Source organism: Cebus imitator, unplaced genomic scaffold, assembly GCF_001604975.1.
Source record: "Cebus imitator isolate Cc_AM_T3 unplaced genomic scaffold, Cebus_imitator-1.0 Scaffold385, whole genome shotgun sequence".
Taxonomy (NCBI): domain Eukaryota; kingdom Metazoa; phylum Chordata; class Mammalia; order Primates; family Cebidae; genus Cebus; species Cebus imitator.
Genome location: NW_016107700.1, coordinates 1,118,041 through 1,133,296, shown reverse-complemented (window position 1 = coordinate 1,133,296; position 15,256 = coordinate 1,118,041). Strand labels below are relative to the sequence as shown.

The window sequence follows — 15,256 nt, the reverse complement described above, 5'->3', positions numbered from 1 at the left end:
TCCCAGCTACTCGGGAGGCTGAGGCAGGAGAATTGCCTGAACCCAGGAGGCGGAGGTTGCCGTGAGCCAAGATCGCGCCATTGCACTCCAGCATGTGTAACAAGAGCGAAACTCCATCTCGAAAAAAAAGAAAAAAAAATGTAAATTTCTTAGTACAGACCACTTAGTACAGGGCATTTCCTATTTATCTAGAAGTGGCTCCCAAATTTCCACCCAAGCATATTTTGCTCCAGCTATAAAGATCTTCTGGTTCCCTAAATATTTCATGCTATTTCGTGTTTTCTGATCCTCAGTGGTGCAATTTCCTCTTCTGTCCAACTTTTTTGAGATGGAGTCTCACTTTGTCACCCAGGCTGGAGTACAGTGGCACCATTTGGCTCGCTGCAAACCTCTGCCTCCTGGGTGCAAGTGATTCTACTGCCTCAGCCTCCCAAGTAGCTAGGATTACAGGTGCTGGCCACCATGCCTGGCTAATTTTTGTATTTTTAATAGAGACTGGGTTTTGCCATGTCCAGGCTGATCTCAAACTCCTGACCTCAGATGATCTGCCCTCCTTAGCCTCCTAAAGTGCTGGGATTACAGGCTTGAGCCACAGTGCCCAGACCAACTTCTTTTTTTAGTTAGCTCCCACTCACCCTCCCAGATTTAGTTTGCATCATACAAGGAAATAACATGTGCTACACCTCACAAAATTTATACCTTTCTTGGATGAGCCCTTGAATTCTTGGCTGGATTGACTAAATAAAGAGATAAGCCTTATCCTACAGGATTTGGAACCAGAAAGTGACAGTGTAGGGTTTAAATTTTATAAAATTACTATGAAATCAGTTTGGAAGAACCACATCTCAACATGAAGCAACAGCCCAGTGCAGTCACTTACTTCAATTTGCTTACATTGTTACTTGCTCCATGTCCCTCTTTTCTTACCTTGCCACCATGTGCTTAACATCTTCCAAATTTAAAAAAAAAAAAAAAAAGTTACTCTTAATCCTTGCCTCAGGCTCTGTTTTCTAGAAGACTCTGGCTAAGACAGGCATACAGTTTAACCTCAGTTTACCAATCAGGACATGTTTCAGCTATTAGGGAAACAGACTTCCTTTTTTCCCCTCAATAGACACAAATCTGGAAGGCTTTCATAGTCTTGGAAGCTGCTAGCAGTGGAAGAGGAGGAAGGCTGCCTGGATATGGAGCAAACGTAGGAGAAACAGATCCAAGAAATGGAAAGAGAAAACCCCTTGACTCAAGTGTTCATAATGCACCATATCCCAAGCTGCCTTCTTTTAGCAGAAGCATGCCCCAGTCTTTGATCCTTACCTCATTCTCACTCCCCACAACTTCCTAGTCTAGGCCTCCCTCCTCCTGCTTTCTCTGACTAAAAATGCCCCTTTCAATTACCAGAAATTGGAATTTGTCTCAAGAGAGAGGCTGATTGTCGTATAAAGAAGAGGAAATTCTCAAATACAGAATATTGTCAATGAAGTTCTACTGAGCATATAAAGAGTATGCCAATTATTGCTCCTCACCTGTGAGGAATACAATTTGAGCAAGATACATTTTCTTTAAGGCTCTGATATTCTGGAGTGACAATGCACAACAGAAATATAATGTAAGCCAAACACAAATGCAAACATATATGTAATTATACATTTCCTAGCAACTACATTAATACAACAAAAAACAGCAAGTAAAATTAATTTTTTTTTTTTGAGACAGTCTTACTCTGTCACCCAGGCTGGAGTGAAGTGACACAGTCTTGGCTCACTGCAACGTCTGCCTCCTGGGTTCAAGTGATTCTCATGCCTCAGCCTCCTGAGTACCTAGGACTACAGGCACATGTCAGCATGCCCGGCTAATTTTTGTATTTTCAGTAGAGACGGTGTTTTGCCATATTGGCCAGGCTGGTCTTGAACTCCCGATCTTAGGTGATCCATCCACCTTGGCCTCCCAAAGTGCTGGGATTACAGGCATGAGCCGCCACACCCAGCTTAATTTTAAAATGTTTTATTTAACCCAGTTGTATTAGTCTGTTCTCATGCTGCTAATAAAGACATACCTGAGACTGGGTAATTTATAAAGGAAAGAGGTTTAATGGACTCACCATTGCACATGGCTGGAAAGTCCTCATAATCATGGTGGAAGGCAAAGGAGGAGCAAAGGCATGTCTCACATGGCAGCATGCAAGAAGCTTGTGTAGGGGAACTCCTTACACAATAATGGGACTCACTCCCCGTGACTCAATTACCTACCACCGGGTCTCTCCCATGACACATGGGGATTATTAAAACTCAAGGTGAGATTTGGGTGGGAACACAGAGCCAAACCATATCACCAGGATATCCAAAACATTATCATCTCAACATTTAATCAATGTAAACATTATTATGAGTTTACATTTTTTTTGTACTAAGTCTTCAAAGTGTTTGTATATTTTATAGTTATAGCATTTCATTTTGGACTAGCCACATTTCAAGTGTTCAAGAGCCACATGTGACCAGTGGCTACTGTACTGGACAGTGCAGCTCTAGGAGTAATCATGTAAAGGCTTACTCTGATGCATGGTAGACTGTAGTCAGTACAATGTTAGGGGTACAATCCTGTGCTCCAAAAAACCAAGAAGAGAAGAATGGACACAGAGGAAAATGGACCATTTGTATCTGACAGTATTTTTATGGTTACAGACCTGGAGATGGAAGAACCAAATCAATGACTTTTGCATACAAGTGGACCTTAAGGACTCAGACTTCCTAGGATAGCCTTTTGGGGAAAAGAGCATTCTTTTCTCAGGTTTGAAACCAACAGTCTTTAGGGTGAAAGCTTTGGGAAATATGGTACTATGTTTTGGATATTTATTTTCCCCACAAATTCCATGACTGTTCCTAAACCTCTTCTGCTTCACTCTGCCCAGTGGCATTGCCCCTCAAACTTCATTTGAAGAGCGGTCCATGTGTGAATGGGTTGGAGAGGGGTTTTCCTAGCATTCAGTTTACATCTCAAGTCAGAAAGGTTATGTTGGGGAAGAGGCAGAAAGTTTTTTTAGCCTCAATCCAGAAATGCCTTCTCATGTCTCAATGAAGTAAAAAGCACTTCCTCAATGATATGGTTTGACTGTGTCCCTACCCAAATCTCACCTTGAATTGTAGCTCCTATAATTCCCATGTATCACGAGAGGCACCTGGTAGGAGATAATTGAATCATGGGGGCAGGTCTTTCCCATGCTGTTCTTGTGATAGTGAATAAGTCTCACAAGATCTGATGGTTTGGTTTTGTTTTTGTTTTTGAGATAGAGTTTCACTCTTGTTGCCCAAGCTGGAGTGCAGTGGCATGATCTTGGCTCACTGCAACCTCCACCTCCCTGGTTCAAGTGATTCTCCTGCCTCCCGAGTAGCTGAGATTATAAGCATCCACCACCATGCCTGGCTAATATTTTGTATTTTTAGAAGAGATGGGGTTTCACTATGTTGGCCAGGCTAGTCTTGAACTCCTAACTTTAGGTGATCCACCAGCCTTGGCCGCCCAAAGTGCTCGGCTTATAGCATGAGCCACCACACCCGGCTGACCTGATGGTTTTACAAAGGTGTGTTCCCCTGCACATGCTCTCTCTTGCCTGCCACCATGTAATAGGTGACTTTGTTCCTCCTTCACCTTCTGCCATGATTGTGAGGCCTCCCCAGCCATGTGGAGCTGTGAGTCAATTAAATCTCTTTCCTTTATAAATTACCCAGTCTCAGGTATGTCTTTATTAGCAGCACAAGAACCAACTAATACACTCAACTTCCATATTTCTAAGAAAAAGAACATTTTCCTACGTAACCACAAAATCATTATGACACTCAGGAGATCTATAATTGATTGATAATATTATCTAAAACACAAGTCACTTCAAAAATTTCCCAACTGACACACCAGAATAGCTGGGACTACAGAGGCACATGACCACCTCAAATAATTTTTGTATTTTTTGTAGAGACGAGTTTTCACCATGTTGCCCCAGTTGGTTTCTAAACTGAGCTCAAAGGATCCACCTACTTCAGCCTCCCAAAGTACTAGGATTACAGGTGTGAACCACCGCACTCAGCCTGTAGTTGTCTTAATGCTTTTCTTTTGTGTGTGTGTTTCTGTTTCTTGAGACAGTCTTATTCTGTCACCCAGGCTGGAGTGCAATGGCCTGATCTCAGCTCACTGCAAACTCAGCCTTCCAGGTTCAAGTGATTCTCCTGCCTCAGCCTCCCAAGTAGCTGAGATTACAGGTACCTGCCACCACACTTGGCTAATTTTTTATATTTTAGTAAAGACGAGGTTTCACTATGTTGGCCAGGCTGGTCTCAACTCCAGATCTCAAGTGATCCGCCTACCTGGGCCTCCCAAAGTGCTGGGATTACAGGCGTGAGACACCATGCCTGGCCAAGTTAATGCTTTTCTATTTTTGTTTTTAAATATTTACCTATTCTGAAGTCTAAAGATATTTTCCTGTATTATATTCTAAAAGCTTTATAGTTTAAGATTTCACATTTAGGTCTTTAATACACCTGGAATTGATTTTTATGATGAAGTGAGATAGACGTCCTGTTTCATATTTTTTTCATAAGGATATCATATTGTCATGGAACCTTCATTGAACGGACCATCTTTTCTCCATGGCTGGCTGATGCCATCTTTGCCATAAATCCAGTTTTCAAGTGATAAACCGTAAAGAAAAGCAAAGAATCAAGTATCTGCTTTCGGTGGGGAAAAAGTAAGAAAAGCAAAGTGTCATAAAAGTTGGGCTAGTGGTTTTCTCAGGAAGTGTATTTGCGAAGAGCCTGACACTATTCTTCCTTCGCTCTAATGATGACTTATCTGTTCATAAAAATTATACTTTGCTTTGTATTTCAGAATAAAATTGTGTTATCTTTATCAATAAAAGGTTAAAAGTAAGCAAACACACAAAAAAAGAATACAGATGAGGAGAGTGCCAGCATCTCTGAAAAGTGAGTTCGTGGTTTGACTCTCACTAGAAAAGCCGGTGGGAGGTGCTATGGTGGGGACGCTGAATCTACCGCAGGCTAAGCGAAGCAGACGCGGCACTTCACCCGGGGCAGCTAGGGGCCCAGACCTTGGTCGGACTGTCCCCACCAGAGAGGGAGCTTACAGGTCAGCCGCGCCCGGAATTAAACGACCCGCAGGCAGCGGCGCAAACGGAGGGACTGCCAGGCTTTAGCGAGCTCCGAAAACCGGCCCTCACATAAGCAGCACCCTCCCCCCGCCCGCAGAGACAGACTTCCGCCCGTGCCGCCTCCTCGCAAGACTGGCGGCGTCGCGAAGGCCTCTGGGAAGGCGGTACGTGGGCAGCCGCGGGGCACTCTGGGACGGGGCAGTGTGGGACTGACTGGCCTCTGGGCGGCTTTTTTGCGTCTGGCGGGCGGACGTTTTAGTCCGCTTCGGCAGCGCGCTCTGCCCGGCTTCCTCAGTCTCCTCGTTGGGAGACTCCGGCAGCTCCGAGGCCGCGGTGAAACCAGGTGGAATCCGACGTTCGGAGGAGGTTAGGGGAAGGCCAGAAAATGGAGTGGGAGACTTTCGGAGCCCAGGGTTAGGTCCCTGCGGTCGCCGCGTCCCCGTTCCTTGGTGGGAGCGGCCGCCGGGAAGCGTTTCGTCTCGTCTCCCCTCACAGGCCAGGTTCCGTTCTGGACCTTCGCCCTCCGAACGCGGTGCGGTCGGCTGGAACTCCTTCCCGAGGTGGTCGGCTCTGCCGTCATTGCTGGCTCTGCCAGGACTGTAGGAAGTGCGCAGCATGCTTTAGGGTAGGCAAGGCACTCCCTGGGAGACAGTGCTTGAGGGCCAGAGAAAGGTCTCCGCTGAAGGCAAAGCCCGCGGAGCGCACAAATCCAGGCTGCACTGAACAAGTCAGGATGTTGCCGCTGGCAATTCCGCAGACGGCTGGAACCCATCAGAGAGGAAGAGCCGCTGTCTTAAGGTCTCTTGCCTGAGCTGTAGGGTTGAGACAAGCTGGAAGAGGAAGCCCCTCGGGGACCTTGGTTATGTTTGACCCTTTTACTTGCAGGGAGCAGGGATTGGATGAAATAACTGTATCCAAAATGCAGAGAAAACGAAGAAATCATGGAGAGTTTGCCTCATGAGTGAGCGTTATGTAAACTAGGATTTGAGGTGGTTAACAGTCTGCAGTTTGAATCTGAGAGGAGAAAACACCCAACGTGAGGGAATGGTCAGGTGAGAAAGGACCAGAAGTTCCAGTTCTACCATAGCAAGGACCCAAGTTGCTCATTTAGGTTCTTTGATGCAGATCTCGTCTTTCAAAACTTCTTCTCTTTCCTAGCCTTGTCATTTCAGCCCTCTGGCCTTCCTTATGAGGAGGAAGATCAACTAAGTCACAGGTGAGTAGGAGTTATTTTCTCTTCTAAAGTTTAATTTTCTTTGTCGGGGGAGTCGATACACTCTCATCTCTTCCTTGGGAAAAAGAAGATCTTTATCGAGTGCTAACATGTGTATTATATGTTATCACTCAATGGTCGGTTAACTGAGTAGGGTTAGAAGGTGCAGCCTTATTTTAAAGATGTGTCAGTAACTTCAGGAAAACTAAAACGTTGTCCAGGCTTACTCAAAAGGCAAGTAGCATCCTGCGAAATGCTACCAAATTACTCAGGATTAGGTTTAGAATCCAGATCTATAGGACTCTGAGACTCTTGGCATTATGCTGCTGTTTCCCAACATCCCATTCACCTACTACCTAACAATTTTGCCAGACCTATGTACTACCTGTATTGTTCTCATATTTTTTTTAACTTAAACATTTTTTTTTAAATTCAAACTTGTCCTAATAAATAATATCTGTGAAATTAGGCATTTGATGGCTGCTCCACTAATATTATAGTTATTCTAAGGTGTATTTAAAAATGTTGGTCCATGCAGTATGTAAAATTATCTCGTGTCAGAGACACAAACTACATTTTGAGACACAATGCACTACATTATGCTCTCTCCTGGTTTCTTTTCTGCATAGGAAAGTCCCAGCCACACATCTGAATGTCAGTTATTCATCCTTAGTGTATTGTTTTATTCTTATAGATGAATAATTTCTCAGAGGATGCCCTGCTTTGTATCTTCTCCAAAAGACATTTCACTTCTCTGTTTAGGACTACCTGTTATCAATGTTGTATGTAAAACAAGTAGGAACTCGATACATTTCAGGAGCTTACTCTCTCTTTGGGGAGTTAATGTGTACACAGGAAATAGTCTAACTCTGTGTTGTTCAGTAGAGCTTTCTGTGATCAGGGAAATGTTCTGTATCTGTGCTTTGTCTGTGTCCACTAGCCACATGTAGCTGCTGAGCACTTAATATATGGCTAGTGCAACTGAGGAATGAGTTTTATTTTAATTAATTTAAATTTAAGTAGCCACATATGACTAGTGGCTACTGTATTGGACAGCCAGGTCTAGATATTTGAAATAAAATTTTTTTTAGACAGAGTTTAACTCTTGTTGCCCACGCTGGAGTGCAATGGCATGATCTCAGCTCACTGCAACCTTCACCTCCTGGGTTCAAGCAATTCTCCTGCCTCAGCCTCCTAAGTAGCTGAGATTACAGGCGCGTGCGACCACACCTGGCTAATTTTTTGTATTTTTAGTAGAAATGGGGTTTCACTGTATTAGCCAGGCTGGTCTTAAACATCTGACTTCAGGTGATCTGCCCCCTCGGCCTCCCAAAGTGCTGGGATTACAAGCATGAGCCACTGTGCCCAGCCTGAAATAAACTATTTTAAGGTTAATTGATTTGGACTTGGAGTCCCCACTCTCCTCCACAGAAACCTTATAGCATATGTTATAAATGCCCTTTAATTTTAGTTTCTTGGTGAAGGGTAGAGATTCTTTCCAATTTTCAGAGACTTCATAGTTCAAATAAAGTTTCTTGAAATTATCATCATTTAAAGCACATTTAGTTTCTAACACTTGTGCAAATGTATAGCTTCTGTATTTTGTTACTATTGAAATATTCAATAAAGCAATAACTATGTAGCATACTCTATAAGCAAAAGTCTTACTATTGTATTATTTGTATCCATTGCAGATAACTTTTCTTCTAGCTATCTATGTTTTCTTTCATTATTGATATTTAGACTATTTAAAAATCAGTTAAACACAACCACAGCTATATTAATGATGTTTTCAGGGCATCACTTCTTCCTTTGACTTAGAAGTTGGTGCATTCACCTTATTTCACTGCTTATTAGCATAGCAAGAAGAAGACATTTGGTTCATAGCTATTTCAGTCAGCTTAAATTCTGTGTCAAATTTATTTTCCTGGCACTCAAAGTCAAACACTAGTGGACTAGTAATATCTTGTTTTGTTTACTCTTTATGCAGGTTAGATATGTGGGGTTAGGAGGAAGGCTTAAAAGGAGTATCTTAGAGGGCAGATAGGGAAAAAAAAAAGTATCTTAAGATAGTTTGCCTAGTTTCTTAAGATTAAAAATACTTGAAATACAAAACAATCAAACATAATGTGTGGTCTTTGTTTCCTGGATTAAAGAAAAGCTATTTAGGACGTTTTTAGGACAGTTGGGGAAATTCAAATATGAACTGGAATGTTAAGGAATTACTAATTTTGTCAGATATGATAATGTAGTTATGAGGAGAATGTCATTTGGAAGACATTGTGGTTATCAAGGAGAATGTCATTTGGAAATATATGCTGAAACATTTAGATTTTGAAGTGTTATGATGTCTATAATTTACTTTAAAATAGTTCACCCCCCCAAAAAAAAGTACACATACGAGAAACAAATACAGCAAAATATTAACAGCTGTTCGTCTACATGATATGGACATTGGTGTTCATTGTTCTGTTCTTTCTACTTTTCTGTATGTTTGAAATTTTTTTTTTTTTTTTGAGTTGGAGTCTTCACTCTGTCACCCAGATTGGAGTGCAGTGGCGCTATCTCAGCTCACTGCAACCTCTCAGGTTCAAGCAGTTTTCCTGCCTCAGCCTCCCAAGTAGCTGGGATTACAGGCACCCACCACTACACCCAGCTAATTTTTTGTATTTTTAGTAGAGACGAGGTTTCACCATACTGACCAGGCTGGTCTTGAACTCCCGACCTCAGGTGATCCACCTGCCTTAGCCTCCCAAAGTGCTGGGATTACAGGTTTGAGCCACTGTATCTGGCCTTGAAAAATCTTTATAGTGAAAAACTGAAAGAGAAAAAAGAGTACAGTACCCATCCCACAGTAGGGTAGTGAGATATTTGCTGTAAAACACTTGGCTCAGTGTCTGGCACACAATAAATAACCGCACGATAAATATTCTCTATTATAACAGTAAATTTTGAGTTTTTAATAATGCTCTAATAGGCAGATTTTTTTTCCATTATAAGCTAGTTTCTTGTGGAGGGAGAAAATAAACTTAATGGGAAACACCAGTTTAGTGACAGACACCAGTTTCTATAATATTAAGAGGATAATTTATGAAGTCAAGCTACTGATTTCCATGTGTCTCTGTAACATCCTATTATTTTATGCATCAATTTGTGTTAGACTGTATTTATTTGTATTTATCTATAGTTGATCTTTGAATTTTGCCATACTGGGTTCCTTGAACTGCATTTAAAAACAGTTAATGCGCCAGGGGCGGTGGCTCATGCCTGTAATCCCAGCACTTTGGGAGGCCAAGGCAGGTGGGTCACAAGGTCAAGAGATCAAGACCATCCTGGCCAACATGGTGAAACCCTGTCTCTACTAAAAATACAAAAATTAGCTGGGCATGGTGGCACATGTCTGTAGTCCCAGCTACTCGGGAAGCTGAGGCAGGAGAATCACTTGAACCTGGGAGGTGGAGGCTGCAGTGGTCCGAGATCACACCACTGCACTCCAACCTGGTGACAGAGCGAGATTCCATCTAAAAAAAAATAAAAAAGTTAATGCATAGCTGCTTTTTCTCAAGGAACAGTCTGTAATTGAGATTCATTTTCCTGGCCAAGGTCTTTGTATCAAGGGAATTGTAGAAGATGGCCCATGATAAACTTGTCAAACATTGCTCCTACATTTACAAAGATCTATATTCACTTAAAATAATGAAATACTCTTTCAAGTCAATAGAATTTTGAAGCAGAAAAGGCAAACCTCAAATCTCCTTGTTTCTTTTCTTTTCTTCAGACAGCGTCTTGCTCTGTCACCCAGGCTGGAGTGCAGTGATGCAGTCTTGGCTCACTGCAACCTCTAACTCCCTGTTCAAGCAATTCTTTTGCCTCAACCTCCCGAATAGCTGGCATTACAGGCATGCGCCATCATACTCAGCTAATTTTGTATTTTTAGGAGAGATGTGGTTTCACCATGTTGGCCAGGCTGGTCTTGAACTCCTAACCTCAAGTGATCTGCCCGCCTCGGCCTCCCAAAGTGCTGGGATTATAGGCATGAGCCACTGTGCCTGGCCTCAAATCTCCTTTTAAATCTGAAGAAACTGAGGCCAAGAAAAGTGATTTGCTTAAAGCTACACACAGTATGTTAGTGGAAGATCCAGGAATAAAACTATTTTTCCACTTAAAATATTCAGCCAAGCAGATATATTTGGATTATGTAAGAAACCCTATTACAATACATCCTGTACTACATCTCTATGGCATTACTAATTGGTCATAAATAAACTGTTGTCTTTAAAGAATGTAAATAAATAATTTGTCAGGATTTTGTTTTTATCTCGCTGAAATTTGAAAGTGCTTTTGAGAAAGTTTTTATTTAGACAGTGCATTTCTTTAACATGTTACGCAGGGCCCTTCTAGCTCAATCCAGAGCTGTGCCATGGCAGACGCGACAGAAGAGGAAACAGTATCAGCAGAAGCCTCAGGGTTCTCAGACTTGAGCGACTCAGAGTTCCTAGAGTTTCTGGACCTAGAAGATGCCCAAGAGTCAAATGCTTTAGTTAACATGCCTGGCCCATCTTCTGAATCCCTTGGGAAGGATGACAAACCCATAAGCTTACAAAACTGGAAAAGAGGATTGGATATCTTATCACCCATGGAGAGATTCCAGCTTAAATATTTATATGTCACTGACCTGGCTTCTCAGAACTGGTGTGAACTGCAAACGGCATATGGGAAGGAATTTCCGGGTTTCTTGGCACCTGAGAAAGCTGCTGTTTTGGACACTGGTGCCAGCATACACCTAGCTAGAGAACTAGAACTTCATGATCTTGTGACTGTCCCGGTCACCACTAAAGAAGATGCTTGGGCTATTAAGTTTCTGAACATACTTTCGATGATTCCTACCCTGCAGTCAGAAGGGCACATCAGAGAGTTTCCAGTGTTTGGGGAAGTGGAGGGTGTACTTCTTGTTGGAGTGATTGATGAGCTGCACTATACAGCCAAGGGGGAGCTGGAACTAGCTGAACTCAAGACACGCAGGCACCCTGTGCTCCCTCTGAACACTCAGAAAAAGAAAGATTGTTTTCAAGTCAGCCTGTACAAATATATCTTTGATGCCATGGTACAAGGAAAAGTGACTCCTGCTAGCCTAATCCACCACACAAAGTTGTGTCCAGAAAAGCCACTGGGGCCATCAGTGCTGAGGCATGCCCAGCAGGGAGGCTTCTCTGTGAAGTCTTTGGGTGACCTCATGGAACTAGTCTTTTTGTCTCTAACACTGTCAGACCTCCCAGTTATTGATATCTTGAAGATTGAGTATATCCACCAAGAGACTGCCACTGTGCTTGGTACAGAGATAGTAGCCTTTGAAGAGAAGGAGGTGAGAGGCAAGGTGCAGCATTATATGGCCTACTGGATGGGCCACCGAGAGCCTCAGGGAGTTGACGTGGAGGAGGCTTGGAAGTGCCGGACATGTACCTATGCAGACATTTGTGAATGGAGAAAGGGTAGTGGAGTGCTTAGCTCCACGGTGGCACCTCAAGCCAAAAAAGCCAAATGAACAGAAGGTATACTTTCAAGAATGTTGATCCTTCCTGCTCCTGCCATACCTAAGGAAAAGAGGAGCAGTGTCTGAGCTTAGCTTTTATGGAGAGTGTTCTCATTTTGGTTCTTTCTTTATTTCCACAACCTCTAACCACATTCATCCAGGACCAAGGCTCAGGGATATGTGGGAGAGATGTGTAGTTATACTGTCCCTGGAGCTTTGCCATGGATTGCCTAAGAAGGCAAATGCTCATCATGGCTGGAATGAAGGTATCCTTTAATAAACATTGCTTTCCTAAGGAAATTCTTCAGTTTCTGATAAGTCATCCCTATTTTTATTTTGATCAAGGCTTTGTACATTTTACATAATAAAATGAAATGCTTTCTAGGACAGTTGAACTGATGGTTTTTCATGATTGCAATCCTTCAAAGATGACCACTGTATGTAATTGTGTACATGTTATTCCAAGCCTTTAAATACATACATAAACATATTTTTGAATCAGAATGAGCAGAGCAAAATATAAACATAAATACTCTCAAAGAGACAAGGGAAGATGAAGTAGAAAACAGGAAGTCATAAGAAGTAAAAATATTAGATATGAAAAACTTATAATACATAGCTGGGCGCTGTGGCACATGCCTGTAACCCCAGCACTTTGGGAGGCTGAGGGGGGTGAATCACCTGAGGTCAGGAGTTGAAGGCCAGCCTGACCAATATGGTAAAAACCCATCTCTACTAAAAATACAAAAATTAGCTAGGCATGGTGGCATGCACCTGTAGTCCCAGCTACTTGGGAGGTTGATACGGGAGAGTTGCTTGAACTCAGAAGGTGGAGGTTACAGTGAGCTGAGATCATGCCACTGCACTCCAGCCTGGGTGACAGAGCAAGACTGTCTTAGAAAAAATACATGTACACGTAACATTCACACATTACAATCTAGCAGTACCACTCCTGGGTATATGCTGGGAGAAATGTACATGTACAATAGAAAATATGAATACAAATAGACTTTGTAGTCCTTTCACAATAGCAGAAGCCTAGAAGCTACCCAGGTGCCCATCATCAGAAAAGTGGATAATGTTGTATAGTAACCAAAACAAATGAGCTTCAGTGATATAAAACAATATGCATGAATATTAGCACATAAGGTGAAAAAAGTCCTAAAAATTACATGCAGCATAATACCCTTTTAGTAAGGTGAAAACATTTAAAGGAAAATGTAAAGGTAGTGGAGAGGAATCTCAGTGCATCTTAGAAGGCAGTGGAGCTTTTAGCTACAAACATCAGCAAAGAAGCTAGAGAAAGGAATAATATGGATGTCCATTGGAAGATACGGACTTGTTTTTGATGACACTACTGGAGAATTTGCAGATGTCAATGCATGGGGAGGGAAATTGGCAGGGGTAGAGTTTCTGTATTAACTGGAACGTTTTAAGAGCCAGCAGAACATGGTGAATGTTAGTATGATTCCATGTTATACACAAGCTGGTAAAACCTGGACAACTGTAGGAGATAAGGTAGATTGTCTCTGGAGACCCTTCTTAATACACGGAGTCTTATGGACCCTGGAATCTTATGACTCTTCACATTTACTGAGTGACCCTTATGTGCCAGGCACTGTGCTAAGCAAATTATAATTAAATCTGTATCCATTCTCTCCAGTGAGGGAACTGAGGCCTAGAAGGTTATATAATTTTCTCACCGGGGTGTGGTGGCTCACACTTGCCATCTTAGCACTTTGGGATGGCAAAGTAGGAAGATCACTTGAGGCCAGGAGTTCAAGACCAGCCTGGGCAACATAGCAAGGCCCCATCTCAAAAAAATTAAAAAGCCAGGCATGGTGGTGCATGCCTGTAGTCCTAGCTACTTGGCAGGCTGAGGCAGGAAGACGACTTGACCTCAAGAATTCAAGGTTACAGTGAGCTGTGATCATGCTACTGCAAAAAAAATGTTCCCCGGGCTCCACTGTTTGAAAGTGGTAGACTCCAGCCTAGATATGTCTGACTGCAGTGCTTATGCTCTTAATCATTATGCTGTAAAGGTTTTCTTGTTGAACCTCCTGGACTGTATGTTATAGGCCCTAATAAGTTTAGAGTTAAATTGGGAGCATAGTAAGCTGGACCTTATGGGATAAACAATTTTAAGCTAATAGTCTTGAAGAAAAAAACTTGCTCAGTTTCTATAACATCATCTTAGTTATACTAGAAATTTTAAGAACAGGAAAAGACGGTGGCTTATGCCTATAATCCCAGCACTTTGGGAGGCCAAGGTTTGTGGATCACCTGAGGTCAGAAGTTCAAGACCAGCCTGGCCAACATGGTGATGAAACCCCATCTCTACTGAAAATACAAAAATTAGCCAGGTGTGGTGGTACACGCCTGTAATCCCAGCTACTTGGGAGGCTGAGGCATGAGAATTGCTTGAACCTGGAAGGTGGAGGTTACAGTGATCCAAGATCATGCCACTGCACTCCAGCCTGAGCGACAGAGAAACTGTCTCAAAAAAACAAAACACACACACACACACACACACACACACACACACACACGAAAAACAACAAAAGAAAAACAGGAAAAAGAAAATCTGTTTTCAGATACTGACATTATTGAGAATTTAGTAATTCCTTGAGACTTCAAATCTTTGACATCTTCTGGTTATAACTTTATGGTTTCTCATAAGTTGAGGCATCTTTAGTTGGGATCACCCCAGGATCACCACTTATGAGTGTTTGTGCCCCCTCAAATTAGTGTGTTGAAATCCAAACCCTCTAGATGATAGTATTAAGAGATGGGGCTTTGGGAGGTGATTAGGTAATGCAGGAGCAGCCCCCATGAATGGCATTGGTGCCTTTATAAAAGAGTTCCAATGGACCTCTTCAGTCTTTTCATCATGTGAGGACACAGTGAAGTTGCCTCCAAAACTATGAGAAATACGTATTTGTTGTTATAAGCCACTCAGTTTGTGGTATTTTGTTATAGAAGCTCAAATGACTAAGACAATCACTGATGCTGTTTTCTATAACAAATACCTCCCTGATTGAGCCTTCACGTCTAATAATGTCATCTCTCCTTTGTTTAGTGAGTGCATAAAAGAAAAGAGGTCACAGCAAAGCTATTTCTTGATTTTTAAAAAATTGCTTTCTGGGCCAGGAAATGTGTTGAACACCTTAACTGGGATTAGGATCAATGGTTTATAATAGAAATCACCAAAACAATAGTGGTTAAACAAATTAGAAATATATTTCTCATTTAAAAGAAGCCTAACTATAGTTAGTCCAGAACTGGTGTGGCACCCTGTGATGTCAGGAGCGCAGATTCCTTCCCTCTTGTTTCTCCAGCATAAACATGTATCTTCTTCATA

General features: G+C 42.2%; 1 protein-coding gene across 4 annotated transcripts; it reads left to right on the top strand.

The window, feature by feature from the left end:
* The first annotated feature begins 5,387 nt into the window (after window positions 1–5,387).
* Window positions 5,388–12,290, top strand: EXO5 (exonuclease 5). Of its 4 annotated transcripts, none has more exons than XM_017507937.2 (3): window positions 5,388–5,507; window positions 6,311–6,368; window positions 10,756–12,290. In XM_017507937.2, exon 3 carries the CDS (start codon window positions 10,786–10,788, stop codon window positions 11,905–11,907), a length of 1,122 nt encoding a protein of 373 aa, XP_017363426.1. In that variant the 5' UTR covers window positions 5,388–5,507; window positions 6,311–6,368; window positions 10,756–10,785; the 3' UTR covers window positions 11,908–12,290. The 4 variants fall into 4 exon arrangements, with proteins under 4 accessions (XP_017363426.1, XP_037587101.1, XP_017363427.1 ...); XM_037731173.1 differs by having other exon boundaries at window positions 5,388–5,712; XM_017507935.2 differs by lacking the exon at window positions 5,388–5,507 and adding an exon at window positions 5,810–6,204.
* The last annotated feature ends 2,966 nt before the right edge of the window (window positions 12,291–15,256 follow it).

What these genes read in the sequence shown, in the direction of transcription:
- EXO5 (XM_017507938.2), top strand. Translation starts at nt 10,786, where the DNA reads ATGGCAGACGCGACAGAAGAGGAAACAGTATCAGCAGAAGCCTCAGGG.